The 16,261-nt window shown below is 42.9% G+C and overlaps 1 protein-coding gene across 1 annotated transcript; it reads right to left on the bottom strand.

Moving 5' to 3' along the window:
• Nucleotides 1-649: 649 nt before the first annotated feature.
• On the bottom strand, nt 650-14,010 carry CHRNA9 (cholinergic receptor nicotinic alpha 9 subunit). Its single transcript, XM_065907552.1, has 5 exons — nt 13,947-14,010; nt 13,518-13,663; nt 12,455-12,609; nt 4,809-5,341; nt 650-1,191 (listed from the first exon to the last, which is right to left on the bottom strand). Exons 1-5 carry the CDS (start codon nt 14,008-14,010, stop codon nt 650-652), a joined length of 1,440 nt encoding a protein of 479 aa, XP_065763624.1.
• Between the last annotated feature and the right edge of the window lie 2,251 nt (nt 14,011-16,261).

The following is a 16,261-nucleotide window of genomic DNA, read 5'->3' as shown; positions in this document are numbered from 1 at the left end:
CAAGACTAAATGTAGGAATGACTTCATCTTTAAGGTTCATATAAATCATAACCAACATATATGACATCATCAATACAAAGAAAGCTCTTTCCCCCCATTGAGTTGCCAATCCTTAGACTTTCTTTATGTGGTGCAAAATGTTTTTATTCCATCGTTTGAAATACAGCTTGAAATGCACCAGAGAAATGAGAAAGGTAACATGGAGACTTAAATTAACACTAAGGAATATAGGACTATTTTCCTTTTTTTAAAAGCATGTTCTAGTAGGGGCTAAGTGGGGGGACTCAATTTCTTTTGTTTTGCTTTAAATTTTAAACAGAACGCAGTATGCTTTGTAACTGCACTGCTGAAGGAGAGAATAATTGTGTGATCTAGAAGCCACCTACCACTCTGGTAGGATATAACAGTGACCCTTCTCTATTTCCTCCATTGTCTGGCCCTTGAAATTTTGAACCTCCTGCTTAATTTAAACTGACAGCTATAATATTGATCTGAAGTTAAAAATAAAAAGTAAAGACAACATAACCCCTAATTTATATATATTTGTGTATCTGTGTGTAAATATGGATATAGATGTTTCTGATTTGGAAGAGCATTAGAGGAGATCACAGGGACTTATACTGATTTATTCCCACATATCTAATGCTCACTAATCTGCTCTTGCTATGATCAAAATAGTCATCACAAACACCATAATGAAAAAAATCCACATGAAAAATCGGTCTATGACTTTTGCAACCTTTTTCCATTCACTCCCCTTGGAGTTGGTGGCCTTGTGGTCTTTGAGGCACTTGGCAATGTATTCAATATTCCTCGTCAACACTCTGTACCGGGCACACTCGCTGTCACCATCCTCCAGGTTCTCACCCTGGTACCTCAAGTCATTCTTCAAGAGTTTGTTCATTTCCTTCTTTCGGGAAGGGTCTTTATTTCTGGATGTTTTCAGGTTAGGCTCTGGAAGTTTGTCATAAACCTTCGTAAGACGGCCTCTCTCCCTGTCTGGGTGGGGGCTAAGGCAGCTCTCACCCACGTCATAGACAAACAAGATCCTGGACATGTATTTCAGGATGACCACCCGGGCCCAGGGTGGCACTGGCCGGGCCTCGGCGCCGCAGAAGTGGATGTTCATCACCATGATGGTCAGCGCAGTGGAGGCTGTGATCAAGGCCATGGTGGCTATGTAGTACTTCCCTGGGAAAACAACAGCAACCCAGTTAGCTTAAAACTGTCTTCAAGGGACTTCACTGGTGGTTCTGCAGTTAAGAATCCATCTAGCAATGCAGGGGATGTGGTTTTTACCCCTGGTTGGGGAACTAAGATTCCACATTTAGAGAAGAAGCTGAGTTCACAAACTTCAATTAGAGAATCCGTGTGCTGCAATGAAATGTCCCACATGCCACAGCTAGGACCCGAAGCAGCCAAATAAATAAATATCTATTTAGGGAGAAAAACTGTCTTCATGTTTGACTCACAAAGAAACAACTGGAAGTTGTATACATTAATGATGACTAGTATAGACTTTTGAATAAAACTGGGTTCAAATCTCAGCTCTGCCATTCAGTAGGCTGGTGACCTACAGAAAGTTATGTAATTCTGGTAAGCCTCAGCTTTCTTCTCTCTATAGACTATACTATTTGTATCTAACTCACAAGAATATGGTGAAGCTTAATTGAAAAAACACAGAAAAAGTTTTCAGCACTGTCCTCTTCCTTGAGTTAAAAGGTCTGTAAATTTTTGCTCTCACTATGTGAAAAACTTCTGCATTCAGCAAAACAAATAAACAATGAATGATCTTGGTCAGTTCCCAGAATTGTCTTTAAGCCTTCTTAATGTGGAATCTCACTCCTACTGGCGAAGAAAGGAGATATTGTGTCCCTATTGGTCTTTAATATGTGATTGCAAAAAGCAAATAGTCATGAAAAAGGAAAATTAAGGAAGGAAACAATAAAGATAAGTGAAAAAATTTTGGAAATACAGAACAAAGAACCTAGAAGATGAACAAAAACAAGTTATTTGAAAAGAGCTATAAAACTGATAAACATTTGATAAGGCCATTCATAGAATAGTGGCAGGAGAGAGAAAAAGGATGCAATAGAAAAAATAAGAGGATAGAAATTTATAAAACAGTAAAATAACATTACAAATAGCCATATGATAATACATTCAAAAACCTAGATGAAATTTCTATAAATATGTGTTAGTCACTCAGTCATGACTGACACTTGTGACCCCAGGGATTGCAGCCCTCCAGGTTCTTTAGTTCATGGGATTTTCCAGGCAAGAATACTAGAGTGGGTTGCCATTTCCTTCTCCAAGAGATCTTCCCAACCCAGGGATCAAACCTGGGTCTCCCACATTTCAGGCAGACTTTTTACCATCTAGAAGATCTAAGAAGAAAGAATGCTTGAATAGAAATAGGAATTAAATACCTCTACCCACCCATCTTCCAAAAAGCTCTAGAACCAAAAGGTTTTACAGGTGAGTTTCACTGAATTTTTAAGGAACAGATAACTCATATCTTAATGCAAGTTGTTTCAAAAATAGAAAAGAGGGAATACTGCCTAACTGGTTCATTTTATGAAATAAATTTAGCCTTGATTCTAAAAGATGCAAGAAAGGAAATTTTTTTTTAAGAAAGGAAATTTTAACGCCATTTCATTTACAGATACATTTGAGAAACTCCTATAAAAATTACTGGCTAACTAAATCCTATGGTGACTTTAATTGATAACTCATCACGATAAAGGATTTAGTTCAACAACAGAAAACTGTAATTCACAACACTAATGGAGGAAAATAAAAAACTCGTATGATTATCTTAACAGATGAAAACAATACATTTGATAATGTTCTGTTTATTATTTGTTAAAAGCTCTGAGTAAACTAAAAATAAAATCTTTCTTAACATTGTAAAGGCTATGGGTCAAAAGCCTGGACCAAATGTTATACTTAATGCAGGAAATGTACATACATTTCTTAAAACTGGAACTCTATTTCATAGGTGCTACAAATAACACGTCGTGACTATTAAAAACTCTCAAGAAAGATCTGTGTGCACCCTTCTAAAAAGACACATTTCATATTATCACAGAGACAGGAAAAGCAATGCTTGTAAAATTCATGAGACATGTTCTGAGACGTCTTCAGAAACTGAGCCAGCTTGCTGTCGAGGGTAAAGCAGAGAGCGGGATTTGCCTGTTGCTCCTGCCTCAAACAGGGTTATGATTGGATGTCATCACTGTCAATCATTTCTGCCTTAGGAGAAGTAATGAAAGAACCAATACGCCGTTTCTGCTTTATTAGTGGTGATGAGAAAGGAGAGAACTTTCTGTGTCTATTTCTCAAAAAGATGTGCCTGAGTGCAAGTGTGTGTGTGTGTGTGTGTGTGTGTGTGTGTGTGAGTGAGTGTGTGTGTGTGTGTGGCTTGCTTGGAGAAACATAACAAGGAAAAAATCTCCTAACAGAGAAACCAATGTAATAACATCTGAATGTTATTCAGATGGGTAATACTACATTCAGGAGAGAAAAGGCAGTATAATATCTCTTTTATACTGGTCACTAAGCCTCTTGGTGTTCTGAAATTTCCCCCCACTGATTGCTTTACAGAACTAAAAACTAGATCTAACTTCTGATTCTTCAAAGCATCTATTGCAACATAAGTCATTGAGGCAGAGGTGGTGGATCTGGGCGTTATCCTTGGTGGCAGGAAGTAGGTATTAAAGGTATTAGGAGGGATCTCACAACAAGCGAGATAAAGGAAAAGGAAGGCAGTGACGGCAGCCACAGTCTACCCTTCTACCCTTGGAGCAACATTTCCCTATTGCAGATGTTTGAAAATGTGATCTACTTTAGAATCACCTCAGACTCCCAAATCTTGTCCAAGACTGCTTTTTAAAAACCTCTTTTGCTGTGAGAACCTGTATTTTTTTTTCTTTTTCTTTCCTTTGGCTAAACCTCATGGCATGTGGAACGTTCCTGACCAGGGATCGATCCCGCACCCCTGCAGTAGAAGCACAGAGTGTTAACCACTGGACCACCAGTTACCTGCTTTTTTAACAGTCTCTCTCACACCTACTATACCCAGTAAAGGTTGAGAATTATTTTATCAAGGGTAGATGGCAGGCTTAAAAATCTAGCTCATCATTTCTATCGTGTTTACCATTTTTCCCAAGAAGAAACCGCTTGTGATGTGATAAGATACTGACAGTCACTGTTTGTTCAGTCCTCACCATATGTCAGGCTCTGCACTAAGCAATGGCACAGTGAGATAACAATTACACAAATTTTGAAGATGATGAAGTACAGACTCAAAGATTAAGTAAATTGCTTAAGGTTGATCAAGGAAGGAATGGTGAAGTCAGAGTTCAAATGCAGATTTCTCTGACTTCAAAATCAGGGCCTTAGCCTAAAAGCCAGTGGTTTTTTGACTTGAACCAAAAGCTCATCAGAATCACCCAGGAAGCTTGTGAAAACAGTTTGCAGGCTTTACCCCCACCCTGGTCAGCAGGTCTAGGGTGGGCCCTGAGGATTTGTATATCCAACTCGAGGCTGATGCTGTGGGCCCAGGACCGTACTTCAAGAACCACCGCTCTAAACCACACGGCGCCACTCCTCTTTGGGGTAAACCTGGGGACCTCGAGACCAGCTTTGTCTTGAAGAGCCACATCCCTGTTCAGAGATGCCAGCTGAAGACACTACAGGAGCCTGTGTTGAGTTTGTAGTTGACTTAATTGTTATGAGTTTAAAGGCACAGACACAGCCGCAGTAACCAGAAAGCTGACTCAACGGTGTGAGAGACTTGAACTCACCGATCAGAGGGACGTTTTCGGAGGCTGGCATGATCTCTGCCACCATGAGCTGGAATACAGTCATGGCCAACAGTATGGTCACTCCCAGGGAGACCTTTTCCCCAGAGGCTGCTGGGAGATAGAAACTCAAGGGAGCCAGAAAAGATATGAGGACGCATGGGATGAGGAGGTTGACGATGTAGAAGGAGGACCTCCTCTTCAGAAGGAGAGTGAATGTCACATCCGGGTAAGGCTCAGAGCAGCAGCCGTAGGAGATCACGTTCTTCACAGCAGGCATGCCGTGCACCTCCCACTCCACGTCTTCGATGAAGTCGGAGAGGTCTCCACTGTCCAGGGCGTTGAATATGTCCACCTGATTGCCATTGTAGGTCCAGGAGCCAAAGGTCAGGTTGCACTGCTGATTATCAAAGGGGAAGTAGGTGACGTCCACCACACAGGAGCTTTTGGTGATGGCTGGTGAATCCCAGGTGATCAGCCCATCATATCGCAGGACCACATTGGTGTTCACAGGCTCAGAAGATTCATCGTCAGCCCTGGAGGTCAGAGGAGGAAAATAAGAGCTGCTTGCCAGGACAATTCACCAAGTTCTTTAACCCAGACAGCTCACCATCACTTCGGGGTCTTTGGCAATGGACCACCATTCTTGTCACCCTGGCTTGAAAGTCCAAAATCAACTCTGATTTGCCCTTCTTCTCCATCTCCTATAACTAGTTAGGGCCGAGTTCTCTTGGATTCTTCCTTTAAAGCATCTCTGCCAGACTTTCTTAGTGGCCCAGTGGTTAAGAATCCATCTGCCAATGCAGGGGACACGTGTTCAATCCCTGGACCGGGAAGATCCCACAAGCCACGAGGCAACTAAGCCCGTGCTCCGCAACAGAAGCCACCGCAGTGAGAAGCCAGCGCACCCCAGCGAAGAGTAGACCCCGCTCACCGCAACAGAGAGAGCACGCGCGCGGCCCAGTGCAACCAAAATGAAAGAAATATGCAGCTCTGCCTATTATCCCTTCCTCTCCATTCCCGATGCCATTCTCTCGGTCCAGGTATAATGAGTCTAACACTCAGACAAAAAGTAAATGAGGCTAACATCTGACAAAGAGGCTCTGCCTAAATGATTCTGTTAACTTTGAGCACAAGAATATTAAAGTAGCTCTTTGTTACTCTTGGAAGAATTTTACATGCTTATTGTAGAACATCTGAAAAGCACAGAGGAAAAAATTATTCATCTGTAATCTAAAAGATAAAAAAATTATTCTAGATATATCTTGCTTTTGCTTTATCAACATTTATGGCTGGCATTTGGGGGGGGTACAAAATTTTCACTTTGGGGAATGACTTCTTCTCCACCACCATTGTAAGGCAGATGAAATGATGATCAAGATACCCTAGGCTCCCCTGGCCAGGGGCTGGCTTGTGACCTGAGCTAGGTCCAACTGATTCACACTCCCTGGAGTTTAAATGTTAAGCAGAGTGACCCGAAGACCAAAAAGAGTCAATCTGGTAATGGATTCCTAGAAAAATCGATTAATTAAAATTGTTTTAAAAATTCAATAGCCCCTTGTCTTGAACTATGGAGTAGTGCTAGTCTGGCCTTTCCAAGGCCTTATCAATGACTATTCTCCTTTAACTCAGTGCGCTGTACCATGTCCTTCCTGCAAATCCCTTTTTTGACAAGGTAGACAAAGTCAGTTTTCAATGCTTTCCGCTTTAACTGATACGTTTCTGTTAATATTTAATGCATACTTTTCTGAGTGTTTCTTACAATTTTTTCCCTATAAATTATATTATGGCTAAATGTAATGTGATATGCTGGATTAGATCCTGAAACAGAAAACAGGACATGAGTGGAAAAGCTGATGAAGTCCAAGTAACAGCTGTAGTTTAGTTGTGTGCTCAGTCATTCTGTCGAGTCCAACTCTTCGCGGCCCCATGGATTGTGATCCACCAGGCTCCTCTGCCCACAGAATTCTCCAGTCAAGAATACTGGAGTGGGTTGCCATTTCTTATAACAGGGGATCTTCCTGACCCAGAGATCAAACCTGCATCTCTTGTGTCTCCTGCACTGACAGGCAGGTTCTTTACCACTAGCACCACTAATAGCATTATATTAGTTTTGGCATATGTACTATGGTTATGTAAGACATGATGTTAAGGAAAACTGCGTGAAAAGTATACAGGAACTCTGTACCATCTTTGAAACTTCTCGGTAAAATTATCTTGAAATAAAAAAGTTAGTTTACCAAAAACATGACTGAGACCATTTTAAAATGTAGGTGGTCATCTGTCCATAATCTTCTGCAACATTATTTTCATGGCTAAATGATATTCAATTATACTCCTTGTCAGAGACGTGCCATAGTAATTTAACCAGCTCACTGGTGTTCAACATTACGGTTGCTTCTATTTTTTACATTTACAAACAATGCAACAGTGAACATCCCTGTCATCAAACTGTTGCATTTATCCACTGACTCATTCCTTAGGTTAAACTGCTAGAAGACAATGTATTAGATCTAAGAACTGACATGTTTTACAAGGTTTTTCCTGCTTATTAACCTTTAGGTACCACAATACTGATTGTGTCCACTCTAATCAAAGTATTGCAGCTGAATTGTGGTGCTCAATTTTTAATGCAAGTCTAAAGAGGGGATCTTTAATGTGGGTCTTGTGAAGACAACAAAATGGTGTTTTTGAAAATGCCAGAACCTACCCTCTGTAAAAATAAAAAGTATATAAAGTTAACTTTCAAAGAATTGAGAACTGGAGCATCACTTACCTATCCTACCTTGGTATAAGAGATCTGGGAGTCAGAGAGAATATATCTGGAGCTAGAACAATTCTATTACTCATGGTCCTTGCAGGAAATGGATGGCACATTCAAATTAGATAGCTTGAGGAGGATTTAATAAAAGGACTATCTACTAAGATAAGTATAGGGCAACCACTCTAGGACTAGTAACAGCAGAGTTATTACCATTCCTGGGCCTGGAGAAATGAAGGGAAGGTGCAAAATTACCAATACTGGCGGGAAGAGAGGCAGAAGTGGGTCACCACGACAGGAGACCTGCTGCTGCTAAGTCACGGCAGCCGTGTCTGACTCTGTGCGACCCCACAGACGGCAGCCCACCAGGCCCCTCTGTCCCTGGGATTCTCCAGGCAAGAACACTGGAGTGGGTTGCCATTTCCTTCTCCAATAGGAGACATACCTTCTGTCAAAGGACACAGCCAGCCAAGGATAATAACTATAGGAAGGGAGCAAGCGAATACATGCCCCGACCTTACTCTTTTTTCTCCCTCCAACTACTCACAATGTTTCTCATTGGGCCAACCCAACCAGAAGCCAGAGGGCAAAGGAGCCCACTGTCTGAAAACATCACCCCAGCTCCTCAGGACGAGTTTGAAGACATTACTATTAATTGCTTCATGACCAGTACTTTGTTTTATTTCCCTGGTTTCTCTGATCACATTATTTTACAGCTCAGCACTTGCAATGGTTGCCTATGGCCCGCCAATGCTTCCAGATCTCCTTGAGCAGTTCTATAAGGGCTTAGGGGGCTTCTGATAGCTCTATCCCTGACCTTCTTTCCAGGCTTTAAACTTGTCTTTACAATCTCTTTGTTGGCCTCTCCATGTGAATGTTCCTTTGGCCTCCCAAACTGAACAGGTCTCACAATAAATCCATACCTTTTTCTCCAAACCTGTTCCTCTTCTCCCTCCTTTACTACCAATCTCATCTTTTATTTTTTCTTTTTAAAGAATTTTACTGATTCGCATACAATAAACTGGATACGTTTAAAGTGTAAAATTTGATCAAATTTGACACAGGTATATCCAATCTCAGTTGAAAGTTTTCTTACCCTTTCCATCATCTAAGCTACATAAGCAGAACTTAAAGCTAAATTATAGACAAATCTGTTTTCAACAGGGTACTCAATTTCTCATTAGGTCTAAAATCCAAGTGTTAAACCTGTTCATTAAAATCCAACCATTAAAACTATCTCATAATAAACACACATCTGAAATTTCTGTAATCCACTCTTTACCAATTTTAAAATGTCAGAAATCCTTGCAGTCTCTTACACCAGCCATTATATTGGCCACAGACCTATACTAAACAACCCCACCAGAACTTTGAGCCCCAATTTATTTATTCCTTTACTGAACTGCTAATAGCCAATATCTGCTTGAGTCATTATTTTGTTATAGAGCTCACTACCTCTTAGGAAAACTCATTCAAATTATTAGTTTTTCTTTTAATTGAATTAAAATGCAATTTTAAAACCCTTTAACTTCTACTCATTGTTTTGAGTTTTGTCTTCTGGAGGAATTTTCTCTTTTCCCTCCACCTTATTTTCTCTTTGATTGCCTATGATAGCCATCAAGTCTTCCTAAGGGCCTCTCTCTTTCTAACTAAGCATCAATAAATTCAACTGCTCCTCACATGAAATAGCTTCCAGGCACATCACCATCCTGATCACTCCCCAGATAATCTAACCCATGGACTCAGGCACCAATGGTGAATCTAGATGTTCAGCATCTTCCTGCCCAAACTCTCTTTATCACACACGACTGGATCACCTGTCTTACATCCCTCTTTATTCTCCCTACCACTGCTCAGGAAGCCCATTCTGGGGTCTACAAAGTTTGGTACCAGTTTCTGAGAAGTACTGATATTATACCCGAGATCAGAAGATTCTACAGGTCCAGGAATTCAGCTAGAAGGACCAGGGTCAGGGTAACAGGTATCACTGGGGTCCCTCCTCTGCCTGATACTCTAACCCTCTTCCATTCTCATTTCAGCTGCTCAGAGGGATGCAAATGACATCCAATCACAGGTACATTTAGGGTTTCCTCTACCTATTGATAGTAAAACTCTGATGTTACTGAGAAGGAGAATACGCATGAGAAAAGAGGAATCAAAACAGAACTGTACATGAGAGGAGAGCAAAGAAGACTAAAGAGTTAACCCAGAGGAACAGAAAAGAACTGATGAATCAGTATAGTAGGAAAAGTCTGTGTGGAAAAGTGTGGGGACCAGAACTCACACATCTCAAAGAGACCAGTGATCCGCGTAGGGAGAGGAAGGATAGAGACTGGGGACAAAATTTACCTAAGCCACCACGGGTTTCTGGGAGCTCACGAGTGCATAACTGGATTCTCTGATAAAGGAGGTCTGGGGCAGGCTTAACTTAGGTCATCACGCCAGCTTGCAAAGAAACCTTTCAGTAAGAGCTGGTCACTGCTTCCGTCAATCAAGCAAGATGAAAAGGAGAACCAGCATTCTGTTTTTTTCAGGGAGAAATCTGAACTTACAGAATGCTGTGAGTGTTCTACGTAAAGTGTATCCTCTGATTATTCTCCAGGAGGAAGTGATGGACATCTTGGCTCATTCTCTTGCCTTCTGTGTATGTGTATGTGTGTGTGTGCTGTGTGTGGGGGGGAGGGCAGGGTGTGAATCATGGTAATAAAGCACAAGTACTTGAAGAAGGAAATGGCAAGCCGCTCCCGTATTCTCGCCTGGAGAATCCCATGGACAGAGGAACCTGGTGGGTTACAGCCCATGGGGTTGCAGAGTCAGACATGACTGAAATAGACTTAGCACTTGGATGTTATCTTGCTTAGGAAGGCATACAGAAGATGCCTCTGGCCACTCAGAGTGGGGAATGGTCAGCAGGATCGGAAGGATGATTCACAGGGTTGTGACCCTTGGACAAGCCGTGTAGGGACTAAGACTGAAACGCAGGTTGCACCCGACCAGTGTGGCTTCCTAAAGGGAAACTCACACCCAATAGAAGGCTGAGTTCCCAGGACAGTGCCCCTCTCCAATCGCTCCTCATTCATCTCGCTCTGCTCAAAGAGCAGAGATTGTAGCAAATGAGCAAAATTAGCGAAATTTTCCTAACTCTGAGAAACCTGAGTTCCAGGATAAAAAGAGAGAGAGCCCCTTTGACAAAACGTGGAGCAGCCGACCCCGAGTTGTGAGAGAGTGATCTGGTTCCTTCTCAAAGTGCGGGCCATGGGCCAGCAGCACTACCATCTGGAGCTCATAGAAATGCAGAACGTCCAACTCTACCCCAGACCTGCTGAATGAGAACCTGTAATTTAGCAGGCTCCTCAGGTGATTCATGCACACTTTACAACTTGAGAAACTTAAGCCTTACCTGCCCACTCACTAAGACCCCTTGCTCTCAGACCAGGAAAAGGCCAACTGGTGATCTTATGATCCAGTTCATCTTCCACACTATACAAAGTCCAAAATCCATGGGCCAGCTTCTAGCTGGTCCATTCTGATTCAATATTAATGTATTCAGTCGCTCAGTTGTGCCTGATTCTTTGTGACCCCAGGGACTGTAGGCCGCCAGGCTCCTCTGTCCATGGAATTTTCCAGGCAAGAATGCTGGAGGGGGTTGCCATTTTCTACTCTAGGGGAACTTCCCAACCCAGGAATTGAACCCCTGTCTCTTGCATCTCCTGCAGTGGCAGGCAGATTTACCACTGCACTGCCTGGTAAGCCCCCTAATCGTCACAGTATCATGTATTTCCCATACATGATCATAGACAAGGAAGACCACTGTTATGGGCTGAATTGCATCTGCGAAGAGTTCATACGTTGAATCCTAGCCCCTGGCATGTCAGAATGCGACCTTATTTGGAACAGAGTCATTGCAGATGTAATTAGTAGTTAAATGTATTTAAAAGAAGAGGTCATATTCTGTGGGATTATGAGTAATTTTTATTTTTCTTAGTGCCTTAATTTAGACAACTTTATCTTCTTTAAACTGTAAATCTATAATTTTTTTGGTGTTAAGAAAAGCACAATAAAATTATCTTTAAGTTTTAGAAAAAGATGAGGTCATATTGGTGTAGGGTGGGCATCTAATTCAACATGACGAGTGTCTTCAATGCAAGGGGAAATACGGACACAGACAACACAGAGGGAACACGACGCCATGTGAAGAAGAAGGCAGAGATTGGGACCAAAGTCAAGGGAACAAAGATTGCCAGCAACCACCCGAGAATCTAGGGCAGAGACATGGAATGCTCCTCACAGCCTCAGAAGGAACTAACCTTGCCAACGCCTTTATCTTATACTTCTAGCCTCCAAAACGGTGAGGCAATAGTTCCTGTGGTTTAAGCCACTAAAGTTTGTAGTACTTTGTTACAGTAGCCCTGGAAAACTAACACGACTTCCGACATAGTTTCTCACCTGAAAGGGAGACCGTAGCTCTAAGATTTTTATGACCATTATTATTTTATTATCTGAGATTTTATAACTATCAGTTCAGGATCTAGGAACACGAATTGACTTAACCTCATGCGTGCTTCAAACTCTCCTCTTCCATTATGTTTGGTGGTGGTGGTGGTGGTGGTGGTTGGTGGTGGTTTACTTGCTAAATCATGTCGGACTCTTTGCGACCCCAGGGACTGTAGCCCGCCAGGCTCCTCGGTCCATGGGATCTTCCAGGCAAGAATAGTGGAGTGATCACCATTTCCTTCTCCAGGGGATCTTCCCCACCCAGGGACTGAACCTGGGTCTCCTCCATTACAGGTGGATTCTTTCCCACCTGAGACACCAGGGAGGCCCCATTATGTTTACATTCCGTTTAATCAACAAATTCATTCCCGAGAAGCTACTGACTTGCACTCACTTGTTATAAAGGACAATATCCGGCCTCCACACCAGGTCGCTGGGAATCCTGATGGAGTCCAGCCCGTCATATTGGTCTCGATCCCACGTGAGATATGCATCATGCCAGATTTGGCGGATCCACAAATAGGCAGTCAGAATTTGGTTTCTCTCATCCTGCACAATTAACCCAGATAGAACTGTCCAGTAGACACCTCAATCAAACACACTTTGTAAAACACCTGTCTTCAAAACAGGAATTCCAAGAGCACTAATCCATTTCCAATAAGTGAGAGTTTTTTCGAGTCTATCCCCTTGATTGACTGCCAAGGTCATATTTTTCCTGCTTGCTTAGTGTTTGGAACATCAAGTGGACAAATATTTAAATTATCAGATGCATGGGTCAACTGCTAAAATTTTTATGAAAATTGATCAACTGATGAATTATTTTTTTTGAATGAAAAAGTCAGCAAACATCAACAATGTACAGAAGAAAAAATTTTGAAGTTTCATAACTCTGTGTAACTAAACACATATGACCATTAATGTATGTCATCTTAAAACATCTTTTAAAAATTGGAATAAAATTCATATTGCATGAAACTCACCACTTTAACCATTTTAAAGTGTGCAATTCAATGGTTTCCAGTTTATTCACAATGTCATGCAACCATCCCCATTTTCTGCTTCCAGAACATTTTGTCATCCCAAAAGAGAAATCCTATGACAATCAAGCAATCAATCACTATTTCCCCATCATTCTCACAGCTCCTGGCAACCTAACTCCGCTTTCTGTCTTAATGGTTTTGCTGACTTTGCACATTTCATAGAAATGGAACATGTAATGTGTAACCAACTTTCTTGAGATGTTCTAAGACTGTTAATGTTCATGGAAAGATTTAGGTAATTTAGTGAAATTAATTTTGTAGAAAGTATTCCTCCCCTGCACTTTCCTTCTCTTACCAGCTTGCACACAGAGTTGTCTGTTCTCATTTTCTCTCAAATTCCCAGGTAAGACATTCTCTTTAGAAAGCACTGTTAGTTTCATTCTAACCACTCAGAAGCATCAACACTATATTACTCACCATATCCTTAATCTGAGAAAGTGTAATCTGGAGTGTGACGTTCAGGACTTTATCTGTATCCTCTACTGGACGAAGAGCATTAGAGTAGTCTTCAAAAAGGTCATTAAACAACTTCTGAGCACATTTTCCGTCTGCTGGTTCTACAGCTGCTCAAAAAGAGGGATCTGGATCAAGCTTCAGTGTTATGTGTATTTCAAGGCAAAAAGCAACAGACCAAGGACTATCATCCCTACCTGCCAGCAGCTAGGGACAAGCTCTGGGTCAAGGGGAGTTATTTCTCTGGCAGGCCTTACAGGATCAGCATGAGACAGTAAGAAGCCAAAATACTTCCTTCCAGTTAGAGCATCTGTTCTTTTCCTGGCCCACCCAATGTTCCACCAAAGAAGTGACCCCTGAGCTAAGACAGTTGCACACCCACCAGCCTCTCACCTCTCAGTCTGGAGGCAGCAAAGTAGATCCAGCAAAAGGAGATGCAGGAATGGGGCCAGTTCATCTTTCCCCCTAAGTCTCTATAAGTCCCCAGCGAGGCAGTGCAGTCTTCCGCTTCTCCAGCAACGGGAAGGGTCTGGGCACACAGCTGCCACTGTGCTTCTGTCTCCGCACAGCAGATGGGGAGCTCAGACTTGCCAGGCAGAAAGCAGGCTTGCCAGGTCCCCTGCCCATCAGTAATCTGAGACTAGCGGCTCCAGCAGATAAGATGCCAGGAGCCCCAGGTGGGTTAGGTCAGGCAGTGCTGCCCTGGGGGAGCTGCCCCAGTTGAGAATCCCCAGCTACCCTCACTAGGAATATCCAGACCAATCTTTCAAGGGAAGCGAGCTGGGAGCCCAACACACCTGAGATTCCACCTATGCAGACCAGGCATCTTCTACACCTGCAATGAGTAGATTCAGTCTGACTTCCGGCTCTAAGAAAAACTGAACTGACCCATCCGTGGGGTAGCCCACCCAGAAAGGCCCGATGAGCTTTGACTGCCTTGTGAAGGGGGACGAGAAGCAGTTCCATGACCTTTGAACAGACTGGCATTTGGGTTTCTTCAACGCCTCTGCTTCTCATCACTCCTTCAGTCGTCCCACTGAGCACGCACCTTGCACGGTAACTTGCGTGAGTCTGCGTGTGCGCTTGCGTGCACGTAGGTGGGTGGGGGGCACCCGTGGATGGGAACAGAGCCTTCACTGCCTTCGCAGGCTGCAGCGGTCCTGAGATTTGGACTAGCAGTAGACGACCTAGGTTTGACTGCCAGTCCAAACCCTCCCTCATTCTACACAGCTTTCCTGAACTGGAGACAGGGAAAAGAATCCCTCTCTGCTAGAGTTACTGGGGTACTGTATGTAGAAACCGTTTGTAAATTGTAAAGCGCTAAGAGTCCGACACACCTGAGCGACTTTCACTTTCATGTAAATACTAGTCATTTTCACCTCTGATCAGCTTTGCAGATACAGAATTTCTGCATTTACCAAGTCATCCACGGTTTACTAGCACTTAAAAAAAAAAAAGTTCAAATGCTAAGAATGTATAAGAATGATTCATAACCAGTGATGCTTAGCATTTGAATGCTACTTTATATACTCTCAGGCATTTCTCATATGTGATCTAATTCTGCTCACACAAAAGAAGGTCAGTTTCCAATTGTCATAGTCTGTCCCTTCTCTTGCCTGGGGAAACTGCCTTGGAAAACTAAATTAAGATCATTCGGTTGCCTGGAATCAGAGCAAGGAAATTGGATAGGTCTACTTCATCAGGTTACAGCCATCTGATGAGTCACCCTGTCCCTCTTCAGGAATATATCCTCGGAATGGAACAGACACTCAAGCCGTCAGCTAAGTGTGTTTTTTAATTGCCTGTGCCCTTGTGTTGATCGTGAAGATGTAACTTTCCTGACGCCCTCAGTCTGACTCATTCATCAGATGACACAGTTCCTGGTGCCCACGCACAGCCCTCCCTTCTAGAAAAAACCATCCACTCGGGAATCTCAGAGGCTGAAGGTCCTTTTGAAATGGAGTCAGCTGCCTCATTTTCGCATGAGGAAGCTGATGTCTAGAGATTCGAGTGGCTTGCCTCCAGCAGCACTTGGCCAGAGTCAGAATCCAGGCCACCCACCCCTGCTCAATGTGCTCCCCACGCTAACGCGGCCTCTTCTTCTCACGGGGAGAGATGCTCTATCTTATGTCTCTGAAGCCTCATCACTGGGAACGGCCCTGGGAGTAAGTGATCAGTGAACAAACACATGGTGTTAGCCACTGCTCCAGCTGCTTGTAAGCCGCCTCAAAAGTAATCATCTTTGGTAGCCTGATTGCTTTCCGTTAACTCAGTTCATTCAGTCAGTCACTTGGAATTCTTTTTAAACATGGTAACAGCCCTAAAGGAAATCAGTCCTGAATGTTCATTGGAAGGACAGTTGTTGAAGCTGGAACTCCAATACTTTGGCCACCTGATGCGAAGAACTGACTCATTTGAAAAGACCCTGAAGCTGGGAAAGATTGAAGGCAGGAGGAGAAGGGGACGACAGAGGATGAGATGGCTGGATGGCATCACTGACTCAATGGACATGAGTTTGAATAAACTCCAGGAGTTGGTGATGGACAGCAAGTCCTGGTGTGCTGCAGTCCATGGGGTCGCAAAGAGTTGGACACGACTGAGCAACTGAACTGACTACCTTGAAGCTCATCTGTCAATGTTAACACAAACCACATTAAGCCAATACTTTTGAGGGGGGCAATTCTGCCTTTTAGGGCAAAGATGTTAAT

The sequence above is a fragment of the Muntiacus reevesi genome, chromosome 16 (genome assembly GCF_963930625.1).
Source record: "Muntiacus reevesi chromosome 16, mMunRee1.1, whole genome shotgun sequence".
Classification (NCBI taxonomy): Eukaryota; Metazoa; Chordata; class Mammalia; order Artiodactyla; family Cervidae; genus Muntiacus; species Muntiacus reevesi.
The sequence above is the reverse complement of the archived record's forward strand: the minus strand, read 5'-3'. Positions and strand labels throughout refer to the sequence as shown.

Bases quoted from the DNA above. Each gene is read 5' to 3' on its own strand.
- CHRNA9 (XM_065907552.1), bottom strand. From the start codon at position 14,010: ATGAACTGGCCCCATTCCTGCATCTCCTTTTGCTGGATCTACTTTGCT. The intron at 12,610-13,517 runs GTGAGTAATATA...TTAATTGTGCAG, and splicing joins TTTCTCAGATTAAGGATATG to GATGAGAGAAACCAAATTCT. The intron at 1,192-4,808 runs GTGAGTTCAAGT...TTGTTTTCCCAG, and splicing joins CGAAAACGTCCCTCTGATCG to GGAAGTACTACATAGCCACC.